Source organism: Staurois parvus, unplaced genomic scaffold, assembly GCF_062004578.1.
Source record: "Staurois parvus isolate SC_StPar_1 unplaced genomic scaffold, SC_StPar_1.0 ptg000187l, whole genome shotgun sequence".
NCBI classification, from domain to species: domain Eukaryota; kingdom Metazoa; phylum Chordata; class Amphibia; order Anura; family Ranidae; genus Staurois; species Staurois parvus.
The window spans coordinates 6661598-6686819 of record NW_028317983.1 but is presented as its reverse complement, the minus strand read 5'-3'; the positions used below and the strand labels follow the sequence as shown (position 1 = coordinate 6686819).

General features: G+C 41.1%; 1 protein-coding gene across 1 annotated transcript in view; it reads right to left on the bottom strand.

The window, feature by feature from the left end:
• Window positions 1–6611: 6611 nt before the first annotated feature.
• The window catches only part of FBXO32 (F-box protein 32), a 46078-nt gene continuing 27467 nt past the window's right edge, over window positions 6612–25222 (bottom strand). Inside the window, exons 6-9 of the mRNA XM_089677530.1 lie at window positions 22725–22909; window positions 21383–21565; window positions 18790–18933; window positions 6612–14872 (exon numbers count right to left, since the gene is read on the bottom strand). Coding sequence (XP_089533656.1) covers window positions 14783–14872; window positions 18790–18933; window positions 21383–21565; window positions 22725–22909 — 602 coding nt within the window. The 3' untranslated portion in view covers window positions 6612–14782. The remainder of the gene's footprint in view (window positions 14873–18789; window positions 18934–21382; window positions 21566–22724; window positions 22910–25222) is intronic.

The following is a 25222-nucleotide window of genomic DNA, read 5'->3' as shown; positions in this document are numbered from 1 at the left end:
CACTTTGTGGTAAACCCTCTATTTGCTCTCGTGAAGTCTTCTCTTGATTGTAGACTTTGACAATGATACGTCCACCTCCTGGAGAGTGTCCTTCACTTGTCTGGATGTTTTGAATGGCTTTTTCTTTACCATAGAGAGGATCCTGCGATCATCCACCACTGTTGTCTTCCGTGGACGTCCATGATTTTTTATGTTGCTGAGCTCACCAGTGCGTTCTTCTTTCCCCCGAATGTACCAAACTGTTGATTTGGCCACTCCTAATGTTGCTGCTATCTCTCTGATGGATTTGTCTTGGTTTTGAAGCCTTACAATGGCTTGTTTCACTTGCATGGACAGCTCCTTTGAACGCATGATGAAGGTTCACAGAAATAGATTCCAAATGCAAATACCACACTTAGAATCAACTCCAGACCTTTTACCTGCTTAATTGATGAAGAAATAATGAAGGAGTAGCCCGCACCTGGCCATGAAACAGCTTTTGATTCAATTGTCCAATTACTTTTGGTCCCTTGAAAAAGGAGGGATGGCTGCTCTTAAGAGCTGTAATTCCTAAACCCTTCCTCCAATTTGGGTGTACATACCCTCAAATAAACCTGAGAGTGTCCACTTTCAGCCCATATCCATTATATAACTATAGCTTGAATATGTTTTGGTAAATACCTGAATAAATCTAAAATTGTGCCAGTGTCCATATATATATGGACCTAAATGTACCTGCAGATTAGCAGCACTTTCACTCTTATGTGAAGGTCCACTTTAAAGTGTAAGTTCACTCACACAAGTTTTGCCTTTCATCTACTATAAAGAGTTCAAATGCAAAAAATGACAGGTTAAAATGCATGTGAATCCCACAACACAAAATGTAATATATTACAGCTTAGCAGTCCCTTTATTTTACCTGGTAATTCTGCAGATAACACACTTTTCTGTGTATAAGTAAAGAAACTGGTATTTTTGTGAAAAATGAATGGAGCCACCATGTCTAAGAACTATCAGGCTACAATATATTACATTTTTGTTTTACCCGGGTGCCGTCTTATCTTTGTGGTCTGTGCAGTGTTGGAGGTTACCGGAAGCCACTTAGCCCCGAGCACCCGGTACCTGGAGCCCTGGATTGCAGTAGAGTTTGCAGCTTTGTCTCAGCTGTTCTAGTTGACATATGAATCCATGACCACTGTGAGGGCCGTGTAAACTCACATGGGGATTCACGCGTTTCATGCCTCCTCGCGCTGTCAGTTCCATTGCTGTCAATTGGGATGTGATAGCTGCACGGACACAGCGGCTGCTCCCAATGTGACAGCCGTGCAGGTGCATGGGACCGAACGAATCCTGGGTGCATTTAGGACATTGCGCCCGCACCCACATCATACATGGATGTCACGTTGGGAGCAGTGTGGGGTCAACCTTTTTTTCTTTTGTATATGTGTTATGTTGTGGGTGTTGGTCATGTTCACACGGAAGATTGCAGAAGTACACATATATATATATATATATATATATATATATATATATATATATATTATATTGAAATGTAATTGTGGAATGTTTTATTTGTCTTTTGTATTTGAATATAAAAGAAATAAAGAGAATTAAAAAAAAAAACTGCCCTGTGCATTTAAACGCAGGGCTGCTTAACCACTTGTTGACTGCACTATATCTATGACAGCTACAGTCCGGTCATCCCCAGTGGAGCACACCCGGGGCTGTCTGTGATCGCTGTGTCCTTTGGACACAGCTGATCACATGACACGGTAAAGGGCCAATCATAGTGACCTTTTACCATGTGATCAGCTGTGTCCAATCACAGCTGATCACCATGTAAATACACCTGCTGGTTATTGGCAGTACTTTCCTTATGCTGTCACAGCGTGAGAAAAGTACTGCCGATAATTGGCAACTGTGAAAGGATTCAGCTACATTGATAATAAAGTGGCTATCAGTGTCCAACAGTGCTGCCAATCTGTGCCTGTCAGTGCTGCCAGTCAGAGTCCTTCAGTGCTGCCCATCAGTGCAACATATCAGTGCAGCCTCATCAGTTCCTCATCAATGCCCACCAGTACAGCCTCATCAGTGCAGCCTATCAGTGCCCATCAGTGCTGCCTATCAGTGCCTCCTCATCAATGCCCACAGCCTCATCAGTGCCTCCTCATCAATGCTCACAGCCTCATCAGTGCCTCCTGATTAAATACCACCAGAAGAAAGCTCTATGTGTGTAAAAAAAATTATAAAGATTTTATATGGGTACATTGTTGCATGACCGCACAATTGTCATTCAAAGTGCAACAGCACTGAAAGCTTAAAATTGGCCTGGACAGGAAGGGGGCCCCCTTCCTGCCCAGGCCAATGGGGGGAGGCAGGTGGTTAAACACATGCAGTCAAATGTGAAAAGCACAAAGGCCACCGTACTAACCCATCTCAATAGGACCAGCTGCATCCAAAGAAAAGCAACTCAGGGCAAAGCGGTTCATACACAGGCTAAGAAGTGCAATTACCACTGATGTTGGTAGTGCGTTTTGCTTCACGTGTACAGTGGGTATAGAAAAGAATCACCCCTCCTTTAAAATAATCACATGTTGTTGCTTTGCAGCCTGAAATGAAGACAGACACATTTTTTGTTTTTTGCAGCTATATTTACTCAGTGCAACTTATAACATCCATGTAAAAGAAATAACATCAACATGTCAGAGAAAATTGTAACAAAATTCAAAAACAGAATCACTGAGTTGGAAAAAGGATCACCCTCTTGTGTCAGTATTCAGGTATAGCTAAGCACCTTCTCAATGGCACAAAAAGCCATTTGATTTTCAGCTGTGATCATTTTCATTAGCTCAGCATGAAAAGAGCTTTCCTGGAGCATTTCAATCCTTGATAGTGCAACTGAAGCAAACAACCAACTATGGGTGGTGCAGCGCTAAAAGGTCAATCATATAAATCTGATAAATAAATATATCCAAATAAAAGTTCTTAAATTGGTAAACAGTTCGAAAGTGACTCTAGTGCTCTTTAGGTGCCTGCTTTCTTGGTAAACCGGTGTCTCTGCAGTAGTTGTATAAGAAATGCGCACTCACTGGACGCGCAAATAAAATGCGCCTGTAAATATAATTCCAGAAGTCATCAGGGCAAGCCAGGTAATAAGGTAACTTCCCTCTAAGGGGTGGATGGTCATCAAAGGATCCTGGGGCTTTAAATGGTGATCCACATCAAGCAGAGTTCCCCTTAAGGGGTTAAGCGGGTGCTGCTCCCTGGATAAGAGGTTCCCTCTCTGGATATTAGGATGGATCTTGTCCTATGGCAGGGTGTCTGGAAATTAAAAACTCCCCCAGGGAGTTAAGACAAGGACATGCCCATAGTGTAGTAGGTAAAAACGTATTTCTTCAAGGATTAGTTAAAACCAATGCATCAGATAGTGTATAAAAGTATAAAAGTCTACAGGACTAACCGTTCACATTCAAAGATGGCCGCTGGAGCTCCACATTGCTCCGGCGGCATGACGTCACGGCGTAATTGGCTCTTCCTAACGTGTTTCGAGCGCACGCACATCTTCAGAAGGGATGGCCAATTCTGTCGTGCACCGTTTGCTTATATAGGGTGTGGCGCATGCGCCATTTTGGAGAAAGTTAAACCCAGGGTGCACACACGAGAACGGGCGCCATTTTTCCATGGGTTTTTCATATATAATACAGAATTAGTTCGATATTAAGATCAATATGACAAGTCAAATTCAGGTGAAATCATCATCATACTAAAAGCGATATGGTATAAAAGTAAACTAATTACGATTAGTGGATGAATTACTAAATTTAAACTCATAAAATGTGATATATTAAGAACTCTTTATGGGATGCAACCGTCATGGAAAAAAACGGGGGATTAAACCTTTACAATGTAAGAACTATAAACAACAAGTTATTAGAAGCCTAAGCTGAATATACTCATAGGGGGACAATATATTATAAAAAATGTCCAGTTATAAAATATGCAATATAGAATCAGATAGATATGAAAATTAAACCAACATAAAACGGGGAAAACCCCTGATAAAAAACAATCCTATAATATGTATATAATAAAACCAATGTCAAAACACCATAAAAAGCATATTAATAATATAGAATCAGATAAGTAAGAATGGGGTATAAAAATGTAAAACCCAATAAAAATATATAGTAAATGATGTTAAACAGAGCGAAGGGGGATAAAATCCTAACTATTAGCAATAAAACAGTTTATGTCCTCTTCAATATTGTGGCCATTAGGGTACAGAGTAAGTAGTTCATGAATCCACTTCGTTTCAAGCTAAGAGACCGCTCTCCTCTTATATGTACCTCTACAGTAGGTTGTTACTAAATAAATTTTAATGTAGTTGGATCCTTATTGTGGACCCGTCTGTAATGGATAGACAGTGAGTGTTCTTTATAACCACGTTTGATGTTATGTACGTGTTCCCGTTCTCTTAGACGTCTAGTTGTGCGTCCAATATATTGTAATTGACCTGGGCATACAAGTAGTTATACCACATACCTACTGTTGCATGTAATGCATTTGTCAATATTGTAAGATTTCCCTGTAACTTGTGAATTAAAAGTAGTTATTTTGTGTTTCCTGCTAAGGCATTTGTTTTCAGCGTATTTGTGTGCAATCGCTCATATGCGCATTTGTGCACACAATACATTCCTAGGCAAACTCCATGAATATTTATGCTTATATGTGCTTATTTGCGCACATTTGCACATAACGGTGCAAATTACTGGCCAGGAACGCAAATGTTTCTCTTTTTTTTTCACTCAAATATACACAATACTTGTTTACATGCCTGTGTGTACAGGCAACTTGTAAAAAAATAGGCTGCATTTTAGATCAGTAAAAAAAAACAAAAAACGCTGTACTGAGATTTTTCAAGCTGCAGCGTGCAAGAGGCCTTATGGTTGGCTGTTTGGGCTTCACCATTGATTTGAGCACTGCATTATTGAATACCATCCCTATAGATTAAAATGTTAAAGTGTTACTAAACCCACAACAGTAAAATCAGTCTGTAGATGCAGTAAAGCATGCTTGTTATACTCACTGTGGAACCTAAGGGGTTAATCCTCTGCATTGTGTAAAAAGGTAGTGTGATCCTGCGGCTCCTCTTGCTCAAATGTCCACGTCTTATCTCCTGATAAGACAGATTGAACCGTAGCCATTCTGCACTTGCTCAGTTTAGTGTGTATTACTAGAGAGGTTTTGTTTTTTTTTATTGGGAAAGTGTATGTGATCAGCACAGGGCCAATCAGTACTGGGCAGACAGAGGTCAGGGGCCCTGCATCCTCCTAGAGCAGAAAGAAAACTTCTACAAGCTTTACCCAGTGCTCGGCTGAATTCACAAGACTGCTCTAACTGCTGATGAGAAATTTAGCAGTGATTTAGCAGTTTATATTTACTAAAATAATTAATTTCCATTATTTATTTCAGGTACTTATATAGCGCCATCAATTTACACAGCGCTTTACATATATATTGTACATTCACATCAGTCCCTAACCCTCAAGGGGCGTACAATCTTATGTCCCTAACTCACATTCATACACACACATACTAGGGCCAATTTAGACAGGAGCCAATTCACCTACCAGCATGTCTTTGGAGTGTCGGAGGAAACCCACGCAGGCACAGGGAGAATATGCAAACTCCAGGCAGATAGTGTCGTGGCTGGGATTCGAATCAACGACCCTAGTACTGCCAGGTGGAAGTGCTAACCATTTAGCCACTGTGCTGCCCACCCATGTTCTGTGTACTGTGGGAGACCAGATATAGTGAATGCAGGGTCCGGGGAGACAGGATATAGTGAATGCGGGGTCCGGGGAGAGCGGATATAGTGAATGCAGGGTCCGGGGAGAGTGGATATAGTGAATGCAGGGTCCGGGGAGACCGGATATAGTGAATGCAGGGTCCGGGGAGACCGGATATAGTGAATGCAGGGTCCGGGGAGACCGGATATAGTGAATGCAGGGTCCGGGGAGACCGGATATAGTGAATGCAGGGTCCGGGGAGACCGGATATAGTGAATGCGGGGTCCGGGGAGAGCGGATATAGTGAATGCAGGGTCCGGGGAGACCGGATATAGTGAACGCAGGGTCCGGGGAGAGCGGATATAGTGAACGTAGAGTCTGGGGAGACCAGGTATAGTGAATGCAGGGTCCGGGGAGACCAGATATAGTGAATGCAGGGTCCGGGAAGAGCGGATATAGTGAATGCAGGGTCCGGGAAGAGCGGATATAGTGAATGCAGGGTCCGGGAAGACCAGATATAGTGAATGCAGGGTCCGGGGAGACCAGATATAGTGAATGCAGGGTCCGGGGAGACCAGATATAGTGAATGCAGGGTCCGGGGAGACCAGATATAGTGAATGTAGAGTCTGGGGAGACCGGATATAGTGAATGCAGGGTCCGGGGAGACCGGATATAGTGAATGCAAGGTCCGGGGAGACCGGATATAGTGAATGCGGGGTCCGGGGAGACCGGATATAGTGAATGCGGGGTCCAGGATTTAGCAACACATTAAAGTGCATCCATGAAGAATGTTTTTGGACAGAACATACTGTAAGACATTTTCAATAAAAAGGCACACAAGTGTTTACATGAAATATTGTATTTATGGAAATAACATGGAACTGGAATAGAAAACACTGTACATAGAATCCACAAACTTGCATTCATGCCATCAGCTCAAAGTGCTGTAACGCATCATATGGAATCAATCAGCTCACACATATACATAATATATACATTATTTCTAGGAAATTATGCTTAGCACGTTAATAATACAGTCTGCCTGTCGCCAAAAAAAAAAAAAAAAATCATATTAACATTGTTTGCTGGTGTACCCTGATTACACAAAGTGCTGCAAAATGATAGCAATATAAAAGTCACATCATGAACACTCAATACAATAAAACCAATCAGAATTCATAACCTAGCTTCATTTCTTCACCAAGGAAGCCTCAAAGTCTAGGAGATACAAAGTGAAAAGGTGACACCTATATGGAAAAAAGTGACTTCCCTTTATGGTGCTTCTTATACAAAGATACGTGTGTGTCACATGCTATAGTGAATGTGCAATGGCTATAGAGAAACTACAAGTCTCAGCATGCATGGCTGGAGGTTGGATCTGAAGACATGTCATTGTATGCTGGAACTTTCTCCCCTCATGTCTGGTTGGAGGCCGTGCTCCTATACCCGTTGAAACGTCAAACTAATCCATATCTAAAGATCCGGTTGCTTTGTCCTGAAAGGGCAAAGTGAGAGTCTCTTGAATGCCCACCTTTGCCGTGCTCTTTTGGCATTCCAATGTTAGCAGCACAGCTCAGGAATACCAAGGCAGTGTGCTGTAATGTTTTCAGGAAGCTATGGAGAGCACCCTGCCAGTCCCTCCCACCAGCCATGATCTGCCTGCTTTGTATAGGGAAGCGACTAGACCCAGTGATGATGTCACTGGGTCTAAAATAAGGTATGTAATAAAAACAAAAAGGCTTTATTTAAAAAAAAAAACTCATTAGGATTCTGGAATAACCAGAAACATAATATAGGCTGCACTTTGTGTCTCAAGCCTCAATGATCTCTCTAATTTCTAGTGAATGGATATATTGCACATTTGTTTCTAGTGATTGGATATATTGCACATTTGTTTTTAGTGAATGGATACACTGCATATTTGTTTCTAGTGAATGGATACACTGCATATTTGTTTCTAGTGAATGGATATACTGCACTTTAGTTTTTAGTGAATGGATATACTGCACATTTGTTTCTAATGAATGGATATATTGCACATTTGTTTCTAGTGAATGGATATATTGCACATTTGTTTCTAGTGAATGGATATATTGCACATTTGTTTCTAGTGAATGGATATACTGCACATTTGTTTCTAGTGAATGGATATATTGCACATCAGCTGTAAAGGCTGCACTTTGTGCCTCATGCCTTATCGAGCTCTCTAATTTCTAGTGAATGGACAGAATTAAATCTTCCCCCACCAAACATATCTGCATTCTGGAGAAGTAACAGATGTACTTAGGTATCAGATAATTAACTATTCATTTTTTCTGGAAAATTTGCAGTCTATGAAATATAAAGTTCTACAGGGCATTAGGCCCCTTCACACCTGTGCATTTCATGTGGGGTGCATTAAAAAAAAACCTGTAATTGAATGTGTGATATATTGAGCTCAGTGCTAACGCATGTGGAACGCACCTAGAACGCCCTGCACAGGTGTGGATCAGCCCATAGAGTTAGCAGCAATGCCTTGAGGGTAGATATATGACAACATCTCGGATTTATTTTTCTTTCTAGATTTCTTTACCATTTATTTTGCTAGCAGTACTTCTGTACAGATTAAAGCTGGCCGTACACTAGTTAGAATTTGCATAGAAAATTTGGGTTTTCAGAACATTCATTTGATTTTCTAATCATCAGTGAGTTCAAGTCGGAAATTGTTTTCTACTGCAGTGACAAGAAAGTTTCAAAAGAGCAGGATGGTTTTTTTTTTTTCAAATGAATTTCTAAGGGTCCATGCACACTGGCATTCTCCTAAAAGCAATTTAAAAAAATGTGATTAGGGGGGTCAAGCATGTTTCTTGATTTCATTGGCCAGAATATTAACTGAAATGAAAAAAGTGCTAACCGTGGGTAGTATACCTCTTAGATTGTAAGCTCCGGGGATCAGGGCCCTCCTAACCCTCTTGTTTTGAACTGTATTGTTGCTGTATTGTCTCTTATATTGTAAAGTGCTGAGCAAACTGTTGGCGCTATATAAATCCTGTATAATAATATACCACATCAAAAAAAAAAAGAAATAAAAAAAAAAACACCCCCTGCAAAGTAAAGGCATAATGTGCTAGTATACATTGCATTCTAGCACATTATGAAGGACTTACCTTGACACTAAGCCATCCAGCAGAGCGATGTCACAGCTCCCTGGGGCTTCCTTCTTCACCAGGTCTTCCATCTGGGTTCACAAGCTCTGGCCGGCTGACTGGCTGAGTTGCGATGACATCACTCCCGTGCAGGGGCGGGCTGACAATTCAGGCACTCGGGCATTGCCCAGAGGGCCTGGGGTCAGTAGGGGGTCCCACGAGATGCCCCTGGTACCTTTCATAGGATTTTTTGGGTGTGGTTAAGTGTGGGCAAGGATAGAGGGGCCCCATTATCCCCTATTGCCCAGGGGCCCCATGAGTTGTCAGTCCATCCCTGCTCCCGCGCATGCGCGTGGGAGTCCCAAGCCATGGCACAGTGCTCTGAAGGAATGGCACAGGCATGCACCGGTGATCACAAAAGGCTGATATCTCATAAATGGAGACATTTAGAAGATATGCATTTTACCTGCAGATAAGCTTTTTTTTAAGCTTGCCTGTAGTTAAAATTGTTAAAGAAGAGTTTACTACCACTTTAACGTGTTTACACACTTTTTGCTGCGTTTACACCTCATTTGGTGTTTTTTGGCATTTTTTTTTTAATGCCAACATTTTTTGCTCCTGAACACAAAAGGAAAGGGGTTTCCTCTCCCTCTAACCTCCTCTAAACACCCATGTGTTCCGGGGCACATAGGCTAACAAGGAGGAAGGCAGAGGGAAAAAAAAACAAAAACGCAAAACATTTCTAACAGTGGCATTTTTTATGCCCAGTGTGCATGGACCCTAACAGCTGATGTGGTTTTTGTTCATTAAAGTCCATTCATTCTAAAATCAAATGAAACGTTGAAGTACCTTGGAACGTCGTTCATTAAGTCATCAAATGTACTGATCAGCATTTTATATGCATGTTTGTACAAACGTTCGTTCAGAATTCTACTAGTGTATGGCCAGCTGTACTGGCATTTCAAAACAGATTAAAAAAAAGTGCTTTTGTTCCATCGAGTCTGGCTGAGACTTGTAGTTTCAATAAAACAAGAGATGCTAGGGTTCAAGAACCAAAATAATTGTACTTCCTTGATTCTCTACTCAATAAGCAATTGTAAAAAAAAAAAAACTGAATAAACAGAAACATTTACAATTTTAAACCCTTAAAAAAAAAAAAAAAGTTAAAATTTGTTTGGTTTCGGCTATGCGTCAACATGGAGTATTCCTCAGCTTGCATTAGTGTACAAAGTTAACGGTCCTCATAAGCTCAAGAGGAAACACAGCAACTATAGCATTAGTGGTGTGTGCCGGAAAAGGATCCAACATAGTGAAGGGTACAAGCAGGTGAGATTTCAAGCACACGGAGGCTTTGCATGCATGTACTTAACGTGAACAAATATACCTGAAGCAGGTCAAATGTAACTTTCTTAGTGCTTGAAAGTTTCTCCAAAGTGCCTTCAGCCTTTAAGAATTTCCAGCACATTGCACATTATTATTATTATAAGCCTCATTAAATACTTTTAAAAATCATTATTAAAGAAGGTAAACTGCCCATCTCATGTCAATATATACAGTACATAAATCATGTCACAAGCATACTAACACACAATAAATATAAATATATAAAAAAAGTGCATTTGTGTGAACATATTCATATTATTTGTGATAAAATGTGCCGTCTAACTTGCCTTTACGGGACCAAAGCTACCTCTTTATATATTAAGACGCAGAGAAAAGTACTAAAAGGGAACCTATCGTGGAGAACTACCTCTGCTGCTCTTCTCTACCTTCTGAAAACGCTTGCTCTCTGGCTGTCATGTTTGCTACTTCATAAGTCAAGTCAGAGGCTCAATGGCTGGAAACTGGAGATTGCCTTCATGCTCCAGGTCAGTCACTGCTAGGTTAGTTAAAGCTGAACTCCAGGCAGTTGTAAAAGACACAATTTAGTGCAGCTCTGTATCCATTAATTCATCATTAAATTAAGATTTTTTATGTAACTGGTGTAAATACCTGAATTTGACTTGGCACCAGCTTCTTCCAATGCGCTATACAGCAGAGCTCGGGCCAGGAGAGGGAGCAACAGCACAAGGTGACAGTCAGGTGAACTGCATGCATGGATCAAGCTGATTGGAGGAAAGTAGAAGGATGACCTCATCAGCCTACTGCTTCTCTTTTACTATCCAAACCGGGAGAGGGAGCAACAGCACAAGGAGCCAGTCAGGTGAACTGCATGCATGGCTCAAGCTGATTGAAGGAGAGAGCAGAAGGATGACCTCATCAGTCTACTGCTTCTTTTACTGTCCAGATCGGGAGAGGGAGCAACACCACAAGGAGCCAGTCAGGTAAACTGCATGCATAGCTCAAGCTGATTGGAGGAGAGAGCAGAAGGATGACCTGATCACTCTACTGCTTCTCTTTTACTGTCCAGACCGGGAGAGGGAGTAACACCAAAAGGAGCCAGTCAGGTGAACTGCATGCATGGCTCAAGCTGATTGAAGGAGAGAGCAGAAGGATGACCTCATCAGTCTACTGCTTCTCTTTTACTGTCCAGACCGGGAGAGGAAGCAACAGCACAAGGAGCCAGTCAGGTGAACTGTATGCATGGATCAAGCTGATTGGAGGAGAGTAGAAGGATGACCTCATCAGCCTACTGCTTTTATTTTACTATTCAAACCGGGAGAGGGAGCAACACCACAAGGAGCCAGTCAGGTGAACTGCATGCATGGCTCAAGCTGATTAATGGAGAGAGCAGAAGGATGACCTCATCAGTCTACTGCTTCTTTTCCTGTCCAGACCAGGAGAGGGAGCAATACCACAAGGAGCCAGTCAGGTGAAGTGCTTGCATAGCTCAAGCTGATTGGAGGAGAGAGCAGAAGGATGACCATCAGTCTACTGCTTCTCTTTTACTGTCCAGACCGGGAGAGGGAGCAACACCACAAGGAGCCAGTCAGGTGAACTGCATGCATGGATCAAGCTGATTGGAGGAGAGTAGAAGGATGACCTCATCAGCCTACTGCTTCTCTTTTACTGTCCAGACCGGGAGAGGAAGCAACAGCACAAGGAGCCAGTCAGGTGAACTGCATGCATGGCTCAAGCTGATTGGAGGAGAGAGCAGAGGGATAAACTCATCAGCCTGCTGCTTCTCATTTACTGTCAGTCAGAAGGCTGAAGGTGTAGAGACACCACATTAATCATGACTAATAAGTGGTGTCAGCCACTTGCCCATGCTGTTTGATAGGGTTGTGTAAATCTCAGGTCAGGATGGACAGTAATACAAATCCTTGGGCAGGTTGAAAACAACTCCCGTATATGCATTTAATTTATGTATTAAGCCTGGAGGTCAGCTTCAATTCAGAGGAATGCCACGACAGCCAGTCAGCTGGGTTTTCATATAGGAGTCGACGTTTGCATTTAGGATGATACAATATACTGGCTAGCCAATAAATGTTAACACCCTAAATCCAAAAATTCTACTTTTGTTGATGGCCAACATGGTACATGCTTCTGCATATAGAAGTTGGGAATGACAGCATGGCTGTATCTTTCACAACAGGTCCCCTTTATATGCTAAAAATTAAAAAAGGTCAATCCCAAACCACAGATCTATACACGAGTCAGAAACAAAATATTCTCCACAAGGTTATAAGAGATCAAATATCTAACATCCAAAAATAAAATCACTTTCTAAAATCAATTCCCTTTTCTGTTAGCACATGCAGGATATCAAGTTTTTGTGAAATGTTTTCACAAATCAGGACAAGAACCTCAAAATGGTTTCTCTACTTGTGTCTCACATAAAACTGTATACACTATGCACATTTTTGTGCAAAATTAAAAGAATTGTGGTCTATACACTGATAGACGTACAGCTGAATGAAAAAAACCCCCCAAAAACTAAAGTTGGCCGTAGATGTGTAGAATGTCAAACAAAAATTCTTAGGAAAATAATTTTCTAAGAAAGTTTGGTCATTTTTCTAATCATTAGGGGGTCAAATCAATGCTAGTTTTCAACCGGCATGATAAGAAATTTTTTCTCAAATTAATTTCTCGAATGTAAACTCCATTCATTCTTAAATCAAATGTTAAAAGCAAACATCTTTCGAAGGTCATTTGAATGTTCTGAGAATTTTCACTGAAATTTCCCTGAGACTTTTTCTAAGAATTTTTGTTCAAAATGTTACCCATTTATGGTCAGCTTAACCAGTTTCTCCATTCACTCTCTACAGTGTGGATGAACTAATCTCCAGCTATGAGTATTGTATTTGGATTGCTGGACCAGCCAGCCAGCCATCAAAATACTCCTACAGTGGCTCCATCTGATTTGATACAGCTGCTGTTCGGCCAAACATTTTTTACCAGCGTCCTTCAACAAAAGTCAAACGAACAGAATGGGACCAGCAGGTCCACCCATTGAGCAAAATTATGGCCAGCATTACTACTTTTCTCAATATTAACACCTTTCTGGACTCTCACATTCCCAGCCAATGGTATTGTGTTCCATTCCTAGTACTCTCTAGCCTTTGCTATTTGTCCACACCCTCATATTTAATTGTACTGCATGAAATAAGCAGAGATTAAAGTAGATCTAAACCCCAACTGGATGACATTTAGTTTGATAAAACAGTATCCGAATTAGTGCTTTTTTTCTATGAAATGCTTTTTTTACTTTTTAATTTTTTTTTTGCATCCCAGAGGTGATGATCTCCTCCAGTCTCTTTTAAACTATTATCTGTCAGCATGCACTCGCATGAGCATGGGCTACACATCACTCCTGTGGAATGGCTTCCTGATAATGACAAAAAGGAGACTATGGCTGCACAAGGTGTGAAGGAATGGCCTCTTGTAGTCTCTATCAGGGGTGCATGTGACAGGGTGACAACACAACATACTTGGCATACCGTTGTCACCCTCATAACAGGAAGTGCCTGAACAAGGATCTTTATGGCAAGGCTCACCAGGTTTTTTTTTTTTTTTTTTAAAAAGCTGCTTATTTTAAAAAAAAAGTGAAAAGAACTTTAGAAAATACATTAACACTTATCTGGAATTTTAGTGATTGGGTTTAGATCTAACTTAATTAAAACAATTTCCTGTGACTGAACATTTAAGGGGAGTAAAATATAAGCTGGCTATGATTAAGGATTGGTAAGCCGAAATGCATTCGAATCTTCTTGCTGTACTAGAATGCCTGGATTTTAATTAATAAAAAAAATCTGTGGATCGTATTCAGACTCCAGCTTTGGCGTTCTTTTGAACTAATTTACGGTAATTAGGATCCAACTTGCTTCTTCTCAAAAATACAGGACTAAACCAATGGTAGTTGCTCATTCACATCCACGTTTATATCCCCCAGAGTCGTCGAATACGAAAATTAAAATCAATGACATTAGAGTCCCTTTAAAATATTCACCCATATCTACATCAGGCTGGTTGGTGTTGAGCATTGAAAAAAATTCTACTGGATGGAAGGTGTTGTATAAAAGAGGTAGACAGATGTGTGGTGTATTCAACATTCTGTGGGCGGAGTGCTGAGGAATAGCACAGTTTATGGCAAAACCAGGTCATTTGAAAAAATTTCCCGTCAAGGTAAAGAGTCTTCAAGAAAGCCTTAGTACATAAATGCTGAGAATTCTATTTACAGACCATCTCGGTTCCTGCTCCTTGGATCCAAATGCACCTAGTGCATGCTATGATGACTTCCACAAATGACAATGATCCTTGGCCAACGCTTTGAGAAGTCCAGCCGAGTCTTGTAGTAAAACACTTTCTTCTGACAGAAGTCAAGTGAACTTTGCCGTCTTCCACAAGAAATATCTGTGGCTTGTACCAGTTGCGAAATTTACATTATTTACATAGTAGGTTCGGACCTTAAAATTGTTCAACTTAGTTTGTTAATATGATCCAGAGGGTTCAGAACCGAAATAAGTTGATGAAATCTTGTGGGGAGAGGGAGACCAAGCAGCTTTCTGGATTGTTTGCTGTGCAAGGGTGCTCTGTACCCTAAGAGGGGAAATACATGGAGATTGGTGAGATAGGAAAGAAAAAGAACAATTTATAACAATGACAACTGGATGACAACACTACTCTAGAGAGACTGTTAGCTAATTGTCACGAAACTCACCGGTCTTCTCTATCAGTGACAATGTTTGTGGCTCAGTATAGCATTGAACATTCAGGTGTTCGAATCACTCTCCACTCTATCCAAAACTAAAAAAGTGTGCCTTTAGTTATACTTTAACTGAAAAACTTGCAATTCTCCTTCCCATATGGGCCTGTAACTGGACAGTGAAAGGAGAAGCAGTACACTGATGAGCTCACCACCCTGGCATTCTGCTTTCCCCTTCTATCATGTCCCTCGTTAGCACTACAGCACACCTGATTCACTTCTTGTGCTGCTTCATTCTCCCAATCTCAGCTTTGCTGTACAGGAGAATACAAGAGGGTACTAAGGCACATTTATATATTTTACATCCCTAGCGGTCTGATTATGTCAGTATTTCTGCGCTCAAAGCGGTAATTTTTTTTGCATGGAAATATGTTGTTTTCTTATTGTAGGCCTGTAATTTGTAGGAATAACTCACTGAAATCTGTCTGAACAAGAGTCTAGTAAACATCCCGGGTATGATAAAATTTGAAACACAATCATAAAAATAAAAAAAATTCAATAATGTAATCAAACCAAAAACACTGAAATTTTAAAGAGCGCCAAGTTCGCATATCACTGAGCAAAGTTGCAAAATCGTTTTCAGTGTCTGATGAGGAATTTCCCCCACGAATCATTATCACTCAATTCTGCAAGTGGTTCTGATTTACTATCGCTGTTCTCTAGCCGGTCTAAAACCGCTTTTGACCTAAAGGGACGCTTTTTGGACGCCATGGACATTTCTCAGTTTCAAGGCAGAAAGAACAGTAAAAATGCAGGCCGGGCGCAGGACAAAGCACTCGGGACAAAATGTATGTGAAATGGTTTGATACAGTAATGTTATACTATGTGATTTTAGTGTATTTAGCGAATGTGTTTTGTTAACATTTTTTAAATTTCCTGCTGGTTACATCCAGACGCTCGCAGGGACCGGAACCCGGAATCGGCCGGAGGAGATGCTCGGGGATGCTGCAAGGGGGCGAAGGAGTGAAGGACAAGGTAAGTGCAAGAGGGATCCCAGAGCAATGCTGCAGGGTAATCCTGAGTGTAGCTCGGGGTTACCGCTTGTGGTGCTGAAAGTTAACCCCGAGCTACACTCGGGAGTACCGCTAAGGAGGTTAAGGACCACCCCATAGCAGATATACTGCTACAGGGCGACACCTGTGTGCAAAATCACACACACACTATATATATATATACAGTGGGGATCGAAAGTTTGGGCACCCCAGCTAAAAATTTGTATTAATGTGCATAAAGAAGTCAAGGAAAGATGGAAAAATCTCCAAAAGGCATTAAATTACAGATTAGACATTCTTATAATATGTCAACAAAAGTTAGATTTTATTTCCATCATTTACACTTTCAAAATAACAGAAAACAAAAAAATGGCATCTGCAAAAGTTTGGGCACCCTGCAGAATTTATAGCATGCACTGCCCCCTTTGCAAATCCGAGACCTGCCAGTGTCATGGATTGTTCTCAATCATCGTCTGGGAAGACCAGATGATGTCAATCTCAAAGATTTTAAATGCCCAGACTCATCTGACCTTGCCCCAACAATCAGCAGCATGGGTTCTTCTAAGCAGTTGTCTAGAAAACTGAAACTGAAAATAGTTGACGCTCACAAAGCTGGAGAAGGCTTTAAGAAGATAGCAAAGCGTTTTCAGATGTCAATATCCTCTGTTCGGAATGTAATTAAGAAATGGCAGTCATCAGGAACAGTGGAAGTTAAAGCAAGATCTTGAAGACCAAGAAAAATATCAGACAGAACAGCTCGCAGGATTGTGAGAAAAACAATTCAAAACCCACGTTTGACTGCACGATCCCTCCAGAAAGATCTGGCAGACACTGGGGTTGTGGTACACTATTCCACTATAAAGAGATACTTGTACAAATATGGTCTTCATGGAAGAGTCATCAGAAGAAAACCTCTTCTACATCCTCACCACAAAAATCATCGTTTGAACTTTGCAAATGAACATATAGACAAGCCTGATGTATTTTGGAAACAAGTTCTGTGGACCGATGAGGTTAAAATTGAACTTTCTGGCCGGAATGAGCAAAGGTACGTTTGGAGAAGAAGGGGCACAGAATTTAATGAAAAGAACCTCTGTCCAACTGTTAAGCATGGGGTTGGATCAATCATGCTTTGGGGTTGTGTTGCAGCCAGTGGCATAGGGAACATCTCACGAGTAGAAGGAAAAACGGATTCAATAAAATTTCAGCAAATTTTGGATGGTAACTTGATGCCATCTGTGAAAAAGCTGAAGTTAAAGAGAGGATGGCTTCTACAAATGGATAATGATCCTAAATACACCTCGAAATCCATGGGGGATTACATCAAGAGGCGTAAACTGAAGGTTTTGCCATGGCCTTCACAATCTCCTGACCTCAACATAATTGAAAATCTATGGATAGACCTTAAAAGAGCAGTGCGTGACAGACAGCCCAGAAATCTCAAAGAACTGGAAGACTTTTGTAAGGAAGAATGGGCAAAGATACCTCAAACAAGAATTGAAAGTCTCTTGGCTGGCTACAAAAAGCGTTTACAAGCTGTGATACTTGCCAAAGGGGGCAGTACAAGATATTAACTCTGCAGGGTGCCCAAACTTTTGCAGACGCCATTTTTTTGTTTTCTGTTATTTTGAAAGTGTAAATGATGGAAATAAAATCTAACTTTTGTTGACATATTATAAGAATGTCTAATCTGTAATTTGATGCCTTTTGGAGATTTTTCCATCTTTCCTTGGCTTCTTTATGCACATTAATACAAATTTTTAGCTGGGGTGCCCAAACTTTCGATCCCCACTGTATATATATATATATATACACACACACACACACACACACACACACACACACACACACACACACACACACACACACATATACACATACATACATACACACACACACACGACTTTGCATCTTCGGGTAGAGGGCACGCACGAGCCGCGCATCGCGGCCGCGGATGTCAATCATTGGGTCCCGGCTGGTGATTACCGAGCATCTCCAATGGGGAGGAAGATTGTTTTGTTTACAATCTTCCTCCCTGTCAGCTCGAGCAGACTAATTGGGATGGCTGTGCACAGCACACACAGAACAGAACACACCCCCCGCCCCCTAGTAAAACACACACAGCACACAATTAACCCTTTGATCACCCCTCACATTAACCCCTTTTTGCCCGTGCCATTAGTACAGTGTCAGTGCTTTTTTTTAGTACTGATCACTGTATTGGTGTCATTGGAGATGTCAGTGTCACCAAGTTATTTCCCCCCAGTGTCAGAATGTCCGCCGCAGTCCTGCTAAAAGTCACTGATTGCCACCATTACTAGTAGAAAAAAAAAATCCCATTATCTATACCGCCATTTGTAAACGCTATAATAAACCAATTAATTTACACGAATTGGGATTTTATTAGCAAAACCATGTCGCAGAATACATTTTGGCCTAAATTTATGACGAAATTTGATTTTTTAAATTTTTTTACTGGACATGTTTATTAACAAAAAGTCCAAAATATTGTGTTTTTTTTTCAAAATTATCGGTCTTTTTTGCTTATAGCCCAAAAAATAAATGCACTGGCAATCAAATACCACCGAAAGAAAGCTCAATTTGTGGGAAAAAAGGACATACATTTTATTTGGGTGCAGTGTTGTAATAATGATGAATTAATGAACACAAAGCTGTATTCATTTGTGTCTGTTGTATCTGCACAGAGTTTAGTAACAGTGTATACAGGCATCAGTATTAAAATACAATTTTGTTCTCACCCTCCAGGACAGGATGTGACAGTGTTGGCAGAACTGTAGAGTGTCTCCATATTGTTCTCTCCTGGGGTAGCACCGCACCAGTTTGAAATACATTTTCTTCCAGTCCAGAGTTCCCTTATCAGATATGATAAGCCTCTTACGAATCTAAAATAAAATTAAAAGAAAAAAAGTTTATCATATTCATAAAGCTGATCTTTCAAACTTTGACATTCTGAAAAGCTCCATCAACATCTCAGAAGTAAATGATGGTACTGATGGTGGCCACAGAGGCCAGTTGTGTTGTACAACGGCAGGAGAGAAATGTGACAAACCTGAGATCTGTTAATGTAGTGTAATTGAGGCGCTATTGGAAGTCTAGAAAGTTTTACTTTTCTCTATGCCCCAGTCTACTATCAGAGCCCCAAAGAAATACACAGACTTTCCAGATATGTAGGAACATGTTACACTCCCTCCCGCCTCTCTGTAATACAGTTCTGGGATAGGGTAGCTAAAGAGACCATCATTATTATGGACTAATCAGGTTCACACCAGGTAAATTGCTAATGTGATTATCTTGAATATAGGCAGGAATATTTTCTCAGCCTACAAAGAATCATACAATTCATGACGTATGATGGCCTGGATTTCTGAAATGTACAGTTATCCATATATCAGAAAGAGCTATGAGGAAATATTCAGTTTGTCTCCCAGAACAGTACAGTGATAGACCTGTGGTAAGACAACAGTAATATAGCACTATCATTAGGACATGCAATTTTAAAAGTAATACACTCACTCAGCTTATCCTGCAATCAATTTGTTTATCTCAGCAATCATTTAGCAAGGATGCTGATTACATTGTCCACGATACATGTATCCAGTAGAAGGAAAAGCTGTCCATCCATTCATGTATCCATCAATCAATTGTCTATTATTATCCATCAATCCATAATCGATTACCCATGTATCTATCTACCAATTATTTACACATCTATCCATCCATCCTCTGTCTTTCCATCAATCTATCATTTATCCATCCCTCACCATATACCTAGTTAATTTATCCTTCCGTCATCTATCCATTCATCATCCCTGTATTCATCCATTGTCCAGCTATTGGTCCATACACCCATCCATCCTCTATATTCATTCAGTCATCATTTTTCCATTCCCCACCTATCCATCCATCATACATTCATTATCTATCCATCCATTGATCCATCCATCCACTCCCTTTCTATCCATCCAGTCATCTTCTTGCCATTCCCCACCTATCTATCCACCCATTTATATATTCATTCAACAACTATCCTTCCATTGATCCATGCATCCATCCATCCATCATCCATTTATACATTAATTTATCCAACACCTATCCTTCCATTGATCCATGCATCCATTTATACATTCATTCATCCAAGAACTATCCTTCCATTGATCCATGCATCCATCCATCATCCATTTATACATTCATTCAACAATTATCCTTCCATTGATCCATGCATCCATCCATCATCCATTTATACATTCATCCAACAACTATCCTTCCATTGATCCATGCATCCATCCATCATCCATTTATACATTCATCCAACAACTATCCTTCCATTGATCCATGCATCCATTTATACATTCATTCATTCATTCATCCAACAACTTTCCTTCCATTGATCCATGCATCCATCCATCATCCATTTATACATTCATCCAACAACTATCCTTCCATTGATCCATGCATCCATTTATACATTCATTCATCCAACAACTATCCTTCCATTGATCCATGCATCCATTTATACATTCATCCAACAACTATCCTTCCATTGATCCATGCATCCATTTATACATTCATTCATCCAACAACTATCCTTCCATTGATCCATGCATCCATTCATCCAACAACTATCCTTCCATTGATCCATGCATCCATCCATCATCCATTGATACATTCATCCAACAACTATCCTTCCATTGATCCATGCATCCATTTATACATACATTCATTCATCCAACAACTATCCTTCCATTGATCCATGCATCCATCCATCCATCATCCATTTATATATTCATCCAACAACTATCCTTCCATTGATCCATGCATCCATCCATCATCCATTTATACATTCATCCAACAATTATCCTTCCATTGATCTATGCATCCATTCATTCATCTACTATCCATCTATTGATCCATTCTCTAGCTATTCATTGGGTAGTCATTTTTCCCTCCTCCATCCAGATCTATCTAGCCAGCCATCTATTCATCCATATTTATCTAAATTGGTTTCTTTAATACAGAAGGACCAGGCTATCTGGCATCATACATTTATTACAGATCTCTTTAAATCACTCGAAGACGTCAGCTCCTCAGATAATCATCAGTTTATATTTCAGCTGGGCACAGCCTGTAATTCTTCCATATTACCTCCACAGAGGTATTCAATGATGTGTGATGAACACTAATGGGAACAATCTGTCTAGAAGAAGCTGCACAATGTGCTGGAGGCTAGTGGGACATATTAGTAGAAGCTTTCTTTGTCGTAGCTAAAGCAATGCTATGAAAAGCCAACACAATGGGTTTTATTTTTGTGTGCGCCTGGGGGTGTCCAGTTACCTGGCGTTCTGTAAAGTGATAGTGGCACAGCTTTTTCCACAACAGACGGTCCTCGCTGAGAACTTGCAAATCCGAAGACACTTGACCCAAGCAGACAATGTCCCTCCCATCCGTTAACCTCTGTATGATGTTCATTTGCAGACACAAGGGGAGATCGGTTAAGGTCATTCCCTTAACAGCGGGCTAAAGATAGAAAAGACAGTGCGTTAAGCTGGGAGGAATGCAGAGGGCTGAAAAGACAGCACTTCTTCAGCTGGTAACATGCAATTTCATGTCATAATAAGAGCAGAATCTCAGCACAAAAAGGGTCAGGAAGCCTACATTGGTCCAGTAGGCAACATCTATTGTCAATGGTGCCAGGCCAAAGCCTGATGCACAGCTGCTCTTGAGGGGCACACCAGTTCGATGGGATAGAAAATCTGTTCTTATCCATTGGATGGAAAGTTTCTGACTTCTTTTTCTAAACATACTAGATTCCTGGATGTCATTAATCAAATAGCTTTGGTTCTATCTAAGGCACAAACCTGGGACAAGTGTACAGGTCAGGAGTTTCAACTTCACACTAACTTTCTCATCCATTTGCTTTCTCCAGGTCATTGACTCCAAAAATATTGAAGCTTCAGACAGCCAGATAACTAGTATTTTCAGACGGAAGTCAGCAATGACAGCCTTCCCATTAATTATCCCACCCCAACATTTCATATTCCTGATATGGGTCTGTTGTAACAACTACTTGTTTCATAATGTATCATGTTCTCTTTGTCTTGTTTCCTTTGTATGAAATCCCTGGCGATCCTGCCAGTCCCTCTGCTTTGCTATTAAAATCTGACCCCCACTAGGCATACAAGCACATTCTTCCCGGAGAGGTCGGTTTTCTGGTTGTGCAGTCTGCCTATCTTCATTAGTCAAGACTTGTGATGACACCCCATCCTGCACATCCATTCACTGGGAAGATCAGTGTACTGTTTCTCCACACCTAGCTCCCCAAGCCCCTTATGCAGCTGGGGACAGTGATAATGCAATTACTTGTAAAAAAAAAAAAAAAAGAATTTATAATGTTTTTAAACATATACTAGGCACAAATATTTTGCCTTTGATTTCTGCAGTGAATCCCATTGAAATCATTTAAATGGCATGGCCTGGCACTAGGTTTTTTTGGGCTGCAGATAGCATAGGAGGTCCCATAGGAGGCAAGGGGATTGCATAGTTTACTGTATTGAGTGATCCAGGAAGGGCATCTGAAGGTATTTTTAACAATTAAATGAACTTATACTTTTAAACAACTAACCTATTTCGGGAGATTTGGTAGTACCCAATCACAGGTAGGTGGGTTCCAACTTACCCTGGTGATCTGGATGTTGTGTAGTTGTTGCAGCCAGTCTAGAATGGTCTCCATCCTAGGAACCCAGAAGTTAATGTTTCCCACCAAGACAGACTTGCCATGTCCCTGCACCAGTGTGCACAATGATGAATACAGGGTCTGCAGCAGTTCCTTTATCAGACGAATGTTCTGCTGATCCTTCAGAACTGCCAGAACAAAATGTAAAAGAAAATTATTAAAATCAACAACATAAAGCATGACCTTGTTAGAACAAGGATCGGAGTATAAAAGGAAACAAGTGACAGTTCTTTAAAATGAAGCCAAATAGCACTCCCCTGCTCAACTTCCTCCACAATACAGCTGTCAACCTGACTTTTTATGCTCCCCAGTTAAGCAATAATTCTAGGTCACATTACTGCCCAGAGCCTGCAATTTGACAATAAAGGAGCAGCAGCCAACCTCTGTCACTCTGCTTTCTCCTCCTGTCAGCAGGTTGCTTTTCTGCATGTGTATGCAGCACACCAGATTAGCTTCTATATCTGCACATCCCTCTCCCAGTCTAAGCTTTACTGTAAAGGGCTAAAAAGAAGCAAAAACAAATTCAGCTACTTACAGTAGCTACATGAAAACACATTTTTACATAAATATCACTGCATTCTAGTGCATATTTTATTTTATACTGGACTTCTTAAATGCTTTTCTTTTTTTGTCCAACACGTAAAAAAAAAAAAAAAAAAAGGAAGAACAAGCTTGATGTTATTCCTGGAAATAAAACAGCATCTCGAACGTTTAAGGTGACTGTTTATACTGAGGCTTTCCAAGGCAAATATTTATTTCTCCTGATTCAGGGCCCCTGGATTCTAACCACCAAAAACATCCTGAACACATCGCAGCAGATTGAGAGCTGAGGGTAAAGCTGGCCATATGCTACGAATTTTCATCATCCAACACAGTATGAAAAGGAGATTTTACTCCATATTCATCCTAAAACAATTTTATTGCATTGCTGCAGCCAAAGCTCTTCATTTAATTTTGGACAGTGGGGGAGGATCAGTTAGAGCCCCTCTCTTGCTTTATATCCTTTTATTTTTAAGTCATTTTTGGCTGGAGTAATGATAATTAACACTAAATTCTGGCCACAGAAGCTTTCAGTTAAATATTTTTCAAATACCACAAAGGATATAAATTGGGTCTCCAAACTTTCTAAGCAAAGGGCCAGTTTACTGTCCTTCAGGATTTAGGTGGCCGGACTATGGCCAGTGGGAGTAGAAAATGCCCAGGCATCAGTGGGCATAAATAATGCCCTACCATTTTTTATTTAGAGGAATAAGGCCCTGTTGTTGGTGTCAGTGGGAGGAATGGTGTCCCATCAGTAGTGTCAGTTGGTTAAATAGTGCACCCAAAGGCCAGATAGAGGCTAGAAAAGGGCCACATCCAGCCCCTGGGCCATAGTTCGGAGACCACTGATATAAATCCACTTTGCGTCCCCAAAATAATTTGCACACCCAGTTATTGCCTTGTAAAAAGTATCAGTGACATCACTGTGCTGTACATAGTCTGTGCAGAGACCAGAGCTCTGGGAGGGACCCAGCAGGCTCTACCTACTCCAGCCTGCCTGCAGAAAACTACAGGAGGTGGGTGGAGACAAGACCAGTCACCCTGCACTAGGAGAGAGAGCAGCAGTGACCGGTCTCAATACAGGAAGTTCCTGCACAGAGGTGAAGTCTCACACTGAATTACTGCGCAGATCTGGAAGAAATACACAAAGCACACCAAGATTCAAGTAAGAATACACATGGCTCTTATATTCAGACAATATTGGCTTATCCCGGAGTTTAGCTTTGACTGGCCCACTGCTGGCAACTCTGATCTTCATTCTCTTTTAGAGCCACAGGCACAGAATCTCCAGCGTTCGACCAGTTGTCTGGCTCTGTGCCGAATTCTACATCTCTAGTGTGTCCCAGTGTGTGCAACATGCAAAAAGCATAGGTTCACTTTTAACATCCTTAGGCCTCATACACACTGGTGGTTTGGCCCACCAGCACCATATCCAGGCATTTTAGAGGACCAGGGAGGCAAAGGTATAGTGCCCAGCCCCAGCCTTCAGTCAAAACCTATGAAAGGCTAAATTACGAGGCAGCTGGATGCTGTTCAAAGCGGTACCCGAGTTTGAAGCTGTATGTGTCCAGGTTCAGAATTCCAACATTTGGGATTTACGTCTCTGAAATGCATATGGCTCTAAATGTGAGTGTTAGGGATCCGGGTATGACCAGAAATGTGTGGACTGACACAGGGAAGTAGCAGGCTTCAGGAACACAGGCGTAGTCAGGGCTGGAGAGGTGGAATGGTCAGGCGGGCCGTAAGGTACCGTCAGGCACCGCCCGGCGGGATCTCTAGTGACCCACAGAACAGGATTCCCCAGGGCGCGGAGTCCAAGCCCCAGTTTGCCTTTTCACCAGAGCCCCTGATGGTGGGGATGGACTTGGCGCAGGACTGAGACCAGGTCGCGGCCCCTGAGT